Raw genomic sequence first — 13774 nt, 5'->3', positions numbered from 1 at the left:
AGAAAGAACACAGCCCTGAGGGGAGCCGGTGCTGATGGTCCGGGAGTCCGAGACATTCTTTCCCAGCCTCACATGCTGCTTCCTGTCCGTCAGGAAGTCAGTGATCCACCGGCAGATGGGATCAGGCACATTCATCTGGGAAAGCTTGGAGATGGTCTGGAAGGATGGTATTGAAGGTAGAGCTGAAGTCCACAAACAGGATCCTGGCGTAGGTTCCTGGGGAGTCCAGATGCTGCAGGATGAAGTGTAGAGTCATGTTGATAGCATGTTGTCATTACATCTTGAACTATTCCCATTGGCTTGTTGGGTTTCTCAGAGTAATGCTGTAGACTTTTTACCAGTGTCCACTGGAGAAATGTCCTGTGTAGGTTAACAAATTACTTTTGCCGGCGAGTGATTAAGTAACATACTAAATTACTTTTATGAAAAGTAACAAGTAATGTATAAAACATTACTTTTTTCAAGTAACTACGCCAACACTGGTCTTTGCTTTACAATATAAAGTGTCTTGACTTTCTTTGACTGGGTTTTTCCAGTCTTGAATGTGTTTAACTCACCTGCATCAACGCTTATCCACAGTTAACCTGTCAGACATGAAGCTGTTCACCAGACTGGGCAGAGAAAAACTTATCAGTACATCCAGCTTGGAGGAAACTGCAGAAAATGGCCTTGGCTCCAGAAACAGCAGAAGGCACAGACCTGCAATGCTTATCTACAGTAATGGAAAAACTTATTAAAGATGCAGATTCATTCTTCCAACAATTTAACAGTCGTCAGTCAAGGATGAGAGAGATTGTAGAAAAGCTTAAGGGGATTTCTGAAGAAGTACAAAAGATGCAGCAGGTAGGATGCAGACAGAAAACTGCACCTACTGCTGAAGAAAGAGGAGCTGCAGCCATACGAACAGGAGTTGTTTTAGGAGCAACTGCTTTGGTTACAGCCAGGGGCGGAGCGTGGGGGTGGCTTACTGGGCTTAAGCCCGGGTTGTTTTGTCAGAAGCCCGGGGTCTTCCATCCATCCATCCATCTTCATCCGCTTTGTCCGGGGCCGGGTCGCGGGGGCAGCAGCCTAAGCAAAGAGGCCCAGACCTCCCTCTCCCCAGCCACCTCCTCCAGCTTGTCCGGGGGAATACCAAGGCGTTCCCAGGCCAGCCGAGAGATATAATCTCTCCAGCGTGTCCTGGGTCTGCCCCGGGGCCTCCTCCCGGGGTCTTTTGGAGTGTAATTTTTCATAGTTAGATGTCTGGCTGACAACTGTATAAAACAAAAAGTACACACAATATTCGAAGCACATAGTGCACACTGTGGGAATTTACGACTGTGCGTGAATCCCCCCTGATATTGGTATGATCCGAGCTCAGGCACTAAGCGACTGAGCGAGAGGGCGGGGCAGCTGCTGCCAGCAGTGAGTGCGCTGTTGGAGAGACGGAGCCAGCCATACTAAGGAGAGCTTAAGTTTGACCAGGTACCAAAGAAAATCATTCGTACTGTACAAATAATGTAAATATGACGGTGCATCATGAAAGATTGATATCAAACTGAACACTTGACCAATATTACGTTACTTGCTCTTCAAGTGAATCAACAAATGGCGAAATGAAAAGCCGAACAAATGCTATTTTTTTTAGAGAGTCTTAGCTTACGTGTGTTTATTTCATATTTTCAGTTCTTACCCTCCCCGACTAAATCGGTTTCAGTTATGTACTGAAATATAAGAATGGACATTAGAGGGTTCTTTCAAAGAAAAAACTCAGGTAAATGTTATTTTATATATTATGCTTTGTATGTTGTTCAGTATATTTCTATGCAAAACAAGAGGGATTTCAGGACACAGCAGGATATTCACATTTGTAACCAGATATTTACACTTTAGGGAGAAAACATAAAACATTTTTACTGTACAACATCAATTTAGAGTAAACTTGTTTTAGATAAATATTGAAATATCTTTTGAATTAGTTAAATGTCAGAATAAAGAGAGACAGAGCTGTTTATTTTTTATCACTTTGATCAAATTTAGGAGTACATATACATTAAGTTTATTGTTAATTAATAAGAAACTCCAGACGATTCCATTCTGAGCTGAAGAAGCTTCTGATAGGTTAGTAGAGTCCATGTGAGTAAACTGGTGGCACACCTGTGGATGCATATAAGGAAAAACACAGAGCCTGTTTCTGTGACATGGGAACATCAAGAGATGTCAACCAAAACACCAGGAAAAGAATTGTGGAGCTCCATAAGTGTGGCTCAATTATGAATACAATTTGGTGCCATTTGCAATTAAGAAATACAGACAGTTTCTCTCTTTACTCTTAAAGTTAACAAATATGTTTTTATATTTATCTAAAAAAAATAAACATTTAGTCTGATTTGATGTTACAATTAAAAAAGTGTTTTTATCTGAAGAGTAAATATCTGGTTTCAACTGTATATTTGATGATTGTCAGCACAAAGAGGGAGAGAGAGGAGAACGAGGACAGAACAGAGATGGAACAAGAGCAGGTGAGACACACATGTTAGTCAAATGGTTGTTTACCAAAAGTATCACCGTATCATAGGTACTCATGTATCTCGTACCTAGTGTTTCTTTTTAGGTTTGTTATTTTTCAAATTCTATATTTATTAAGTTATGAAGGCTTGTTTGCACAACAAGGCTAAATAATTATATAAACTTTTCTCAATCTAAACATTGTACTTTGGTAGAATTAAAAAATAAGTGTAGTGCAGGTATATGATGATTTTTAGTGCTACTATCATCTAGTTCTGATTCTGGTTCTGTCTTGGTTAAATCCTCAGTAGTCCTGATTTTGAACTGTTGTAGTCCTGTTTTAATTCTGGATCAGTTCTGGGTCTGGTTGAATTGGGGTTTAGTCCCTGTGTCTTGATACAGGCCCGACTTTGTTAAAACTAGTTTAAGGTGTCCTGCACATGTGATATATATTTTTCCCTATATGAAGTCATTCTTTTTTGAACAGAGCCTATTAATCTTTCAGTCATTTCTACCCCCCCCCCCCCCCCCCCCAAAAAAAATAAAATAAAATAAAATCCCACATGCATACTACTCTTTGGGCTAAGCCCCGGGTGTTTCAAATGTCTGGCTCCGCCTCTGGTTACAGCACCAATTTCTTTACCTTTAGCGGCAGGTTCTGTTGTTCTTACAGGTACTATGTTTAAAATCGCTAAGTATGTGGCTGGAAGAGGAGCTCCTCCTGCTGCTGGTGCCCCTGGTGCAAAAATAAAGCCAAAGAGAAGATTTGCAGAGGAAGTGGAAAAATTAGGAAAAGAATTAATGGCTATTGTTGAACCAATGAAGAAGAATGTGGAAGGAATAAAGACGGCATGTGAAAAGTTGGAAAAGGAATCGGCTGAAGCTCAGGCTAAAAATATTTTGACCGATATGGAGGAGCTTCAGAGGCTCCTCAGAAGAGTGTCTAAACTGAAGAGAATGAGTGCGTGAGTTTTGGATGACTTGGGAGAATTGAAACAGGTAATAGATGGGATAAGAGAACACATGCAAAAGGTCTTAATAAACAATACAACCCCTGAAGAAGATGAAAAGTTAAGAAATTGTATCATCCAGTCATTTAACAAGACTCAGAGCCTGGTTGATGAGTGTGCTGTAATGGAGACTGACCTCAGCGAGGTAAGTAAAAGCAGAGTTTCCCATCACACAGTAATCACTAGTAATCTCTAATCACAGTGTAACACTATGTAGCTTTGTGTTCACATTTTTTTAAATGATGAGTTCCATCAAGAGGAAGACCAAAATGTTGGACACTTAAGAAAACAAAAGACACACTACAAGTAACACAACAAGAGAAATATGACAAAGATGTAAAACTGAACACTAGATTCTGTGAACACAGACAACATGATGACTGACAGAGAGAAAACTCACAGACCAAACCCCCTCTAGACTCTTTTCATTAAGGAAACTTAATTTTCTTCCTGTGATAATTCACAAGGTGAAGCGCTGCGTTGCTTGTCCTGCTTCCTTGCATCTCTTCTCTCTCTACCTTACACCCTCACTGGAAAGATCTAAGATGTGTGGAAGATACATAAATTAAATTCTGTGCTATATCAAAGTAATGATAACAGCAACATTAACACTTACACAGACATCTATGAGGCTGACATGTTTTATAAAATGATCACCATAAAAGTCTTAATATTTCTGCTTCTAAATAAGCTAGAAAATTAATTTTAACTAGTAAATCTACACGTTTAAAGGCCAAGTAATTCAGTTTTGTAGTAATTAACCTAAAGAGACTATAATGCACTGACTGTACAGTACTGAAAAACATTTATTAAACCACCATCCAAGGTTTATGCCACAGCTGTCCTGACATAACATCATCAGTAAATACCAAAATCATCTTGTTTCTATGAGCTACATATAAATATATATGTTTCTATTACCAATATGTTTATCAGTGTTAAATACAGAAAGGTTAAAAGGTAGAACTAACACAAAGCTTACAGAAAATTGAAAAATCTCAGTTTCAACAATTTATTCTGATCATTTCTAGCACAATGTGAAACTGAAGATGAGAGTATGATTAAGAAACCTCAGTCCATGTGTCATAATCATAATGTGCGTGCATCACTGCTAGAAAACTGTCATCATTTTGCACTAGAGCAAAATATTAATAACAAATATTTTCAATAACTCATTCACATTGAATTCTTCAGTAGTTTTTCTTGTAAAAATAAAAGAAAAACTTTAATTTCAAACAACTGTTTGCATCACTATACTGCTACATCAGTCTTCCCTTTTCTTTTTTTAAAAACCAGTGACAAATTAAATAGACGGGGTCCTTTATCAGAAATGCAACAATAAAGTTCAGCCTTATAAAAAAGAGCAAATCCGGAAACTTGTGAGGAAAGATGGAAAAATTGTTTAGTGAGAGTTTAAAACGTTTCACTCTTGGTGGCTGCAGTGAGCCTGTTTTTCACGGCGCAGCTTTTCAAAACGTGGTTGGAGGCTTAATACTGCTGCTCTCAAGTCATGTTCAGTATTCAGCCTCAGTCTATATTTTGTTTTTTAGTGAGGCAACAGCAGAAAATCCCATCTCACAGAGATAGGATGTTGTACATAGAAGCAGAATGCCCACAGCTCTCTGTCCTATGAGTAGATGCTCCCTCTACACACCAAGGCAGAATTCACTTAGTGTCTGAGCTGAAAAGCTCAGCCTGAGTGTGTGTCAGAGGTGATCTCAATAAACTGTTTTCTTCAGCAAAAGTAAAATCAGCAGGTGCAGGTTCTGAAAAAATGCTGTCAGGGAAAAGATGTGCTCTTTAAGAAATGAGATCAGTGTGCAAGCTCCCAACTCACTGGCTACATTTAGATACCCAGAGGAATCAACATTTCCTTCATCAAGTTGCCTGCTGTTCATCTCAAGTTTTAGAGTGCATGCATTGATTTTGTCTGCTATGAGGAAGATTTTTGTCTCTGCCTTGAAGCTGAAGATTTAAATCATTTAGCTTTCCAAATATATCGCTAAGATCGGCCAGCTTCATCATCATTAAGCTCCACCTCCAAAACATCTGAATCTCCTCACCAAGTGCAATGAACAGTCACACCTTAAGGGGCCTTGTTTATTGAAATTCACTGTGGCAACAACGTCAGTCTAAATTCTGGGCTAATCTGCAGAGTGCTTCTCTGTGTATGAAGCAGTGCGTCCATTGCACATTTGGTGAGACTTGTTCTGTAAGATAACAGTCAAGAAGCTTAAAGAGCTCATCAGCTGTTGCTGTACTTGGGACATACTTGCAAAGCAACACATCCTCACACAGGGCCTCTGACATGACAAAGCAAACACAAGCAATCAAAAGACAGTCTTTATTGCTGTCTGTAGCCTCGTCCACCTGTAAGATGAAAACTTTGTCCTTCAGCGCATCCGTAGTTGTTCACTTAAAACATCACATATCCATCTTCCAACTGTGTCACTGGACAGAGAGAGAGCCTTTAATTTTGAAGCGCTTGTCTCATTGAGCATCGATGACACCATATCTAAAGTTGCTGTATGAGCTTCTCTGCTATCCTGTGAGGTTTCTTGCTCTGGGCAATTTCGTATGTGACTTTGTATGATGCCATTAGTGCTTTGCTGTTTACTGATGCAGATTTTAGAAAGCATCTTCCTGCTGAAGATTCTCTCCAAATAGAGTGGATTGTTCATGTCACTGGGGTGTAATGTCCCTAAGTGTCTTCCTAATTTGTTGGGCCTCATACTGTCAGCTGGCAGACTGTTCAATCATAAGATACACTCGCGTCTCTCCTCATCATCTACCACACTCACCATGAAACCAAGAGAAAGATAAGATTCATCATCTTTCCTTTTTGGCTTATTTCTTTTGCTTACTATTGGCACTTGTTTGTCTCAGATGCAACACCTATTTTTCTTTTCGTAACTGCCAGATATCTCTTGATTTTGATGTCCATCTACAGTGAATGACCAGATTACTATACCTGAGATTAATTTCTTTGTTCTGCTGTAGAAACTATGTCGATATTAAACATTAATTCCCACATAACTTTTTGTCATGTAGCTCACACTTTAAGAATCACAGCACTAGCTTTAATATCTGCCAAAAGAACCGCTAGACTGATATTTGCATCAGACCTTCTCACTGATCATGGGGGTGCTGTGGTTGATGTTTCAACTCAGCATCTGAATGATTGACATCTCTATTTACAGGTGAACCACAAATGGAGTGGGTGTGGTTTTCAGATTCATGTAAACACAGTAGACTGAGTGTGCTCCATGCTATCTTACGTGTTCATTTTGTGGCTCTTTTCTCAGTTTTTATACAACACAGACAAAATGTTTCGATCTTAAAATGCTCAGTCCTGTGGCAAATGTGTTTCTGACTCAGTAATCTCGCAGCGGAGTAAAACAGTAAAACAGTAAGTGGCCCTGAAAGCGAAATCCCTGACAGTCTGGGAGGTCAGCTGCAAACTCCCAGACTTGATAACATTCAAAAATCCACCAGCTGTAATCAGTGTGTATGACTGAGCTTTTAGCTTAAACCTCAGTGTGTGACTGAAAAAGTTTGGATTCCCTGATATGTTTGATGGACATGTTTAGTCAGGTGGTAACTCTGTAAAAATTATGTCTCTCTTTGTGTGTCCACAGATACTAACCGAACATGAGGATTTTTACAGCCGTCACACAGCTTCATTTATCCAGCACACAGCTTCATATTTCCAGTATTCAGCATCATTTATTCTACAAGCAGCTTCTTTCCTCCAACATGGAAATTCAATCATCAAACAATTTTCCAGCCAAGACACAAAGGCCAGAGAGATTTTATCCAAGAGGATTTTTGAAGACATAAAAGAAATGCAGAGAAATACAGAAAGTCTGAAATCAGCAGGAGTTTGTACTGGAGAAATAGGAGCTAAAGTCTTACTGTCAGCCGCCCTTGCAGCTCCACCAAATCGAGGACTAAGTTTAGTTGCTGCTGCTGCTGGTGGAGCTGCTGCTCTAGATGTAAATATACTAATTTCAGAGGATAGAAATTTCATAGAAAATTGTGAACTACTGAAAAAGAGCCTAGAAGAAATAAAGAGTACATTTAAAAAGCTGGAGAAAGAATCAGCTGAAGCTCGGGTTGAAATTACTCCTTTGGATATCACACATCTACGTGTTTAAACTGAAGGAGATGAATGAAGGATTGATTGAATTTGAAAAACTGATACAAGTCATGGATAAACTAGTCACACTTACTGGAAGAACCATCAGAGACCATCCAACCCATGAAGTGGTCAAAGAGTTAAAACAGTCTATCCTGCTGTCAGCTGATCAATGTCAGGTTGTTGTCAGCGAGTGTAATAAGGTGAAGATTCAACTTCTAGAGGTACGTAAAACAATACCTACGACCACACAATCATTCATACAACCATACTACATAACCCCTGTTGGAGTTTGAAGTGATTTAACAATTTAAAGATGGATCAAAATGTCCCAAATTTAGAATTATAAATGAAAAACTGCATCACACAAAGCAGCAGTTTGACTCTTAACTTTATGTTTACAACAAAATCCCAAGCCAGCTCACAGCCAGTGATGAAGGGAGAGACGACTGTTGCAATGCTAATTATATTTATTACCAAGAAGTCAGTAAGAGCAAATGATGAGCATGTGTGGAATCAGAAGGAATCAAAAATGCATACTGAGCCTTTGTTGTTGGTTGTTAGTTTGGTTGTTAGTTTCTAACTGTTGCAAATCGGCAACGTCTGCCTTGAGAGGGTTAAGAAGGCAACACACATACATTATCTCTCACCCTTTCCTTGACCTTCTGATGGTGTCTTGGTGGAGTTACAACACTGAGGATGCTAACTCATGGCTGACAGTTGAGCTTCCAGACATCATATATTCGGAAACTGTGATCATTTATCATTTTTGATAAATGGGATAAATTTGGACTACTCCAGTCTCAGATTTTTTTAGATGCACTTATTTAGTTTGGTGGTTATTCTGTAAAAATGTTCTTCTGTTCATAGGTTGCTTCTTTCGTCCGACATGCAACTTCATTCATCCAACAGTTCAACAGCAGCGAGTCACGGATGAGACAGATTGTGAGAGAGTTCCTGAAGATTGCAGAGGAACTCAGAGAAATGCAGAGTAAAACTGACACCGCGAGAAAAGTGGGAGTTGGATTTCTTATTGGCGGGATCTTAGAAGCTCCATTCACTACAGGAGTGAGTGCAGGTGCAGCTGCAACTGCACCTGCAGCTGCAGCCACTGTTGTTTCTACCAGTGTAATAAAAATTCTGTCAGACAAAGATAAAGCAAAAGAAGTAAAAACATGGGGAGAAGAATTCATGGCCAAAGTCAGACCAATGAAAGAGAACCTGGAGGACATAAAGACGATATGTGAAAAGCTGGAAACGGAATCAGCTGAAGCTCAGGCCAGAGACACTCAGACTGATGTGGACGAGTTTCAGAGGACCCTCAGACGAGTGTCTCACCTGAAAGCGATGAGTTCAGGACTTCTGGTTGTAACTGAAACCCTGCTGGATGTTATGGATGACGTGGTGAAGCTCATCCAGAAAGACTTCAGAGTGACTGCGACTCCTGAAGAGGATCAAAAGTTAAGCAACGCCACCCTGCAGTCAGCTGCTCAGAGTCAGAGGGTCGTTACTGAGTTTGATAAGATGAGAAAAGAACTGAGAGAGTTCACATGAACTTACAGACAGCAGTAACATCAACTCTGCTTCTAACCTCTGAACCTGTACTGTGTTCACACTAACTAACAAATTAAGTTTTATGAATAATGTATTATGTCATTGCGACGCTACACTATCCGGTCGACTGCTGTCTGCTTATTTCTACTCGTCTGTTTTACTTTGTTTCTACTTGAATAACTGAATGATTAATACATGAAAAATACATCTAACATATAATGTATTTGTAATCAGATATCTCTGATGATCAGGGCATAAAAAAGTCGAAAAAGTGTCGTCTATGAATTACTAGATAGTGGAAAGGGAGTGGGATTAAATAAGGTTATGCTTCTTCCTGCTCCTTTTTGAACATGAAAGTTGTTGTTGTTTTGTTTTTTTTGGGGGGGGGATTGTAGTTGTGGTCCTTTTGTTTCGGTTTGTTTGTTTCTCTCTTTTTATTTCTATGTTGTTGTACTTTTTCAACATGTTCAAGATAAAGATTCAATTCAATTTTGAGCAAACCCACAGGACCCGTGGCTCAGGCTTGGGGCCAAAGCCAAAGTGCTGACCTGCTCCACACCTGCTCATTCTGAACTCTGAATTGTTAGAAAGGAGAGAAAAACGAAGAAGAAAATCCACTCACACTCCACCATCATGATCCATTGCCCTGACCTGTGGCAGGTTTGATGTTTTCATCAAGGTCAGGCAAACATAGCGAGAGAAAAGAGTTTATGAAGACACCTCTCCAAGGTATTCAGGCTGTCCTGAGCACCTTTTAAAGCTTCTGGGTGGAACCAAAGTGTAATGAAGGCAGTGGTAAAATTTGCTTTTCTTTTAGATGACAGGCTAAAGGTTGAGGTGATATATTTAGATTAGAGATTTAGATTAAATACATTTAATCTCTTTGTTTAGTTCATTAGTTCAGCTGATCAGGCCTGCCTGTATAACAACATGACTTACCAGTAGCAGTTTGTAAAGGGCCGTAAGCAGGAGTTTAGTTCAAAGGAGAAGACAGAGACTGAGTTTGTTTTTTTAAACTTTTGCAAGTTGCACTAACCCTAAAAATACAACATCAAAAATTCAGATTAGCAGCCGGAATCAAATAACCTGAAAAGAGGCATGAAGAAGACCACGGCTGCTTACAAGAGGAAGACTGGGAACTACTTCTACAGCAGTAACACGGCAAATGTGGCAGTACAGATGTGATTCAAAGCTGCTAATGGTTACGCTTTGCTAGCGGATGAGTTGAACCACTTCTTTGCACGAATGCTTGGAGCTACAAAACAGGTCGTCACTATTGGCTGACATCACTGTAGCTACATCCGTCTTTTATACTGCCTGGGGTTACAGGTACAGGTATTCATCAACATTGAGATTGTTTAGAGGGTCACATGTGGACAGAGAGGACAGACAGTACATGTGGAGAGACACAGCGATGCTTCTAGTGACAGCACATATGGAGGAGCTGGGGGCTGCAGGTACTATCTCATACTAACCTCTCCCTGTTTGTTGGTTGATGTGTCTTCAGTGCACCTGTTATTACTGTCAGTGGCAACAAAGCAGGTGAAATGGAGTCCCAGCGGTTTATGATTTCTAACCCGACAGACTGATAACTGTCACTGATGTTTTAAATGTTATATACCTATGTGGTATGTGACTTTTGTTGCTATGATGCCAGGTCTCTCTTGGAAATGAGATTTTTAATCTCAATGAGATTTTTTTACCTGGATAAATAAAGGATTAATAAAAATATGTCTGAAGTTTGTTTCCTAGACTGATGATTGAGAGTTCCCATGATAGCTCTCAGCAGCAGCGACTGGAAAGTGTTAAATCCAAAAGTTGAAAAAGGTGATCCTGCAGCTATATGTACTGTTAAATATCAACACCTCACCAAGTTTTTTTGATTCCTCATAGGCATCTGATGGAAGACAACACACGGCTCAGTAGATCATTTAAACACTTTTATTACTTCCGGAAGGGAGATGCGTCCTGCATGAGACTCTGACGCAAATCTCGAAAAGGCGGTGTGCGCTTAACAGTTTTATTGCAAGCTGTCCCACTCTAGTCGAAACAACAGTGTTACACATGCATTCAGTAGTCACGTTGCATGGAGTACTCAGAGGTTATTGTCTATTAGCTGCAAAACATCTTCACTCAGCTCCAGCGAGGCTGCATCCTTGCCCTACTCCCTTCTAGTAAATTTCCACTGGCAGATGGTTCCCTGTTATCAACTCCTGCAGACAAGCGTGGGCGAGAGTCTCCTACATTTCTATCACTAAAGGACACGTAGTCTAAGCCCTTTAATATCAGGACCGCTTCCATTCAATACTACACTATGTAATTATATGACACTTTGGTAAATATAAAGCACAGCATTGAGGCGCCTCAGCAATCTCATCTCAACAGTACATACATACAAATGTAAAGTGTACTTCTGATCACAGACAGCTTATCAAAGCCAGTCTTTCCCTCCCTCGTGTGTCTGCGCCTCATTAATAACCTCTCAGAAACCCACCAATACCATATGAACAGCTTTATCACTGTTTAAAGAACTGTGAAATACAGATTTCAATCATGGTCAAACTTTAAACTGGATTCCAGCAGTCCAGCATATCAGATCAAAGTTAATCACTGTTGTAACTGAACACAAACACCGATGCAGACAGAAGGCTGACAGAGGGGATACCGGGTCATGTGACTGATGAAGCAAGGTGGAGAAGTTAATAATTCACCTCACAGCTTATTCCTGAAGTCAGACCACTCAAAAGCATCCTGACTAACTCTCTGCCATCAATCCACAAGCTCTGCTGTCCAAGTAAGTGCAGAATTTTCTCGAAGTTCTTCATTAAAAAATAAATCTTTTCAGTGTTTTAGCTTTTCCTTTGCATTTCTATTTCTCTTCCGGATGAGCTGTGAGAGTTTGAGTTTGACTACTGCTCAGTCATTAATGCCCTCTGGACCCAGTGGAGGTGGTGAGTGACAGGAGAACGGCGGCTAAGCTGTCATCCCTGTTGGACAACATCTCCCACCCCATGCAGCAGACTGTGACAGCACTGAGCAGCTCCTTCAGTGGGAGACTGCGGCACCCACGGTGTGGGACGGAGAGATTTCGCAGGTCTTTCCTCCCCACTGCTGTCAGACTCCACAACAAAGACTTTAACTGAACAAACACACACATCCACACATGTGCAATAACACTAAGTGCAATAATCTTTTCTGGCATCGTTGTATTTTTACTCAGTTGTATAGCATTCGTATTCTATTTTTATCTTATTGTATATTTTTATTCTATTTTATTCTACTGTATATAGTATATTATTTTATTCTATTCTGTACAGTTGTGTACTGTATTTATTCTTACTGTATTCTAATTTTTGTGTCATAACTTTTGCACTGTCCACTTCCTGCTGTGACAAAACAAATTTCCCACGTGTGGGACTAATAAAGGTTATCTTATCTTATCTTATCTTAAACAAGGTACAGCCAGTGCACCTGAACCTAAACTCATCTTTTTCTAATCCTAACCAAGGAGTTTGCTTTGATGCCTAAACGTGAGCAGTGAATTATTTATTTATTTAAGTCTGTCAAATTATGAACTCAACAATTTGTGAACAAGAGTGATCAAACATTTTCACGAGCATTTCAGACCATGTGAAAGGTAAACATGACTCAACACACCTGTCTGCCTTTGTGTGTAAAGCAACCTTAGTTCTTCTTGAAAGACGCTGTATAAATAGTTGTTGTTAGTGTTATTACTACTATTGTTTTTATTGCTATTTCCAATGTAAGTCTATGCGTATATGCATTTTTTTACTTGTTGATGAAAAATATTTTAAAATCTAGTCCTAGTGTGTTTTAATCATTGTTTAATTGTTATTGTCACTGCATGATGGTTTCATTTTATATTTTTATTTATTTTCTTGGAGAAAAAGTGGTGGAGGATCACTGTGACAGAGAAACGTGAAGGTGAAGTACTGAATAGAAACGGGAAAACATTAATTTACAGCCTTCCTAATAAAAAAAATGCCAGCAAAGTAGGGCTGTACGATATGACCAAAATCTCATATCCCGTTATAAGACATTTCTCATCCCGATAACGACATATATCACAAAATAGTTCTTTTTCTGTAATTTCTGTGAGCCTTGGCCAACTTGACTTGTGTGAAGTGTTTTCAGCTGGGCGTTGTGTCCCTGCAGTGTTTTGAGATAAAAGTTGTAACGGCTGCCATTTACTTTGTATTTATTACACGGTTTGCTGCGGGGAAAGCCTGTTCTAAAGTTTGAGTCTAAGGTTTATTTTGAGCACCTGACAGCTCTTTTTTGCTTCTCATCCGTAAACTCTCTCCATACTCTTTCACATGATTCTTGCGTGGATGGTAGAAGAGGTTTGTTTGAGTCTGTGGTGGGGACCTGTTTGCAGCACAACCAAATCATGTGCATGCTACAGAGCTTCTGTTTGGAGCTACTTGGTTCTTCCTCATCTTCACTGGCCATGCTGGTATTCTCTGTGCCTGCATCAACACGGTGACGATCCAAACGATGAAAAAATATTGCTGTAAACAGTGTATTTTGCAACACCACAAAATGAACAATAGTGTATAATATG

At 39.7% G+C, this 13774-nt stretch overlaps 1 protein-coding gene and 1 pseudogene across 1 annotated transcript; both read left to right on the top strand.

The window, feature by feature from the left end:
• The first annotated feature begins 663 nt into the window (after positions 1-663).
• Positions 664-7142, top strand: LOC146570388 (uncharacterized; annotated as a pseudogene).
• Positions 7143-7258: 116 nt separating this feature from the next.
• On the top strand, positions 7259-9731 carry LOC146570387 (uncharacterized). Its single transcript, XM_085281174.1, has 2 exons — positions 7259-7859; positions 8506-9731. Exons 1-2 carry the CDS (start codon positions 7665-7667, stop codon positions 9187-9189), a joined length of 879 nt encoding a protein of 292 aa, XP_085137300.1. The 5' UTR covers positions 7259-7664; the 3' UTR covers positions 9190-9731.
• Positions 9732-13774: the final 4043 nt, after the last annotated feature.

The sequence above is a fragment of the Mchenga conophoros genome, linkage group LG7 (assembly GCF_057382185.1).
Source record: "Mchenga conophoros isolate Kocher_MC1m ecotype Shallow Benthic linkage group LG7, M_conophoros_male_GT1.1, whole genome shotgun sequence".
Lineage (NCBI taxonomy): Eukaryota > Metazoa > Chordata > Actinopteri > Cichliformes > Cichlidae > Mchenga > Mchenga conophoros.
This window is presented reverse-complemented; position numbering and strand designations above follow the sequence as displayed.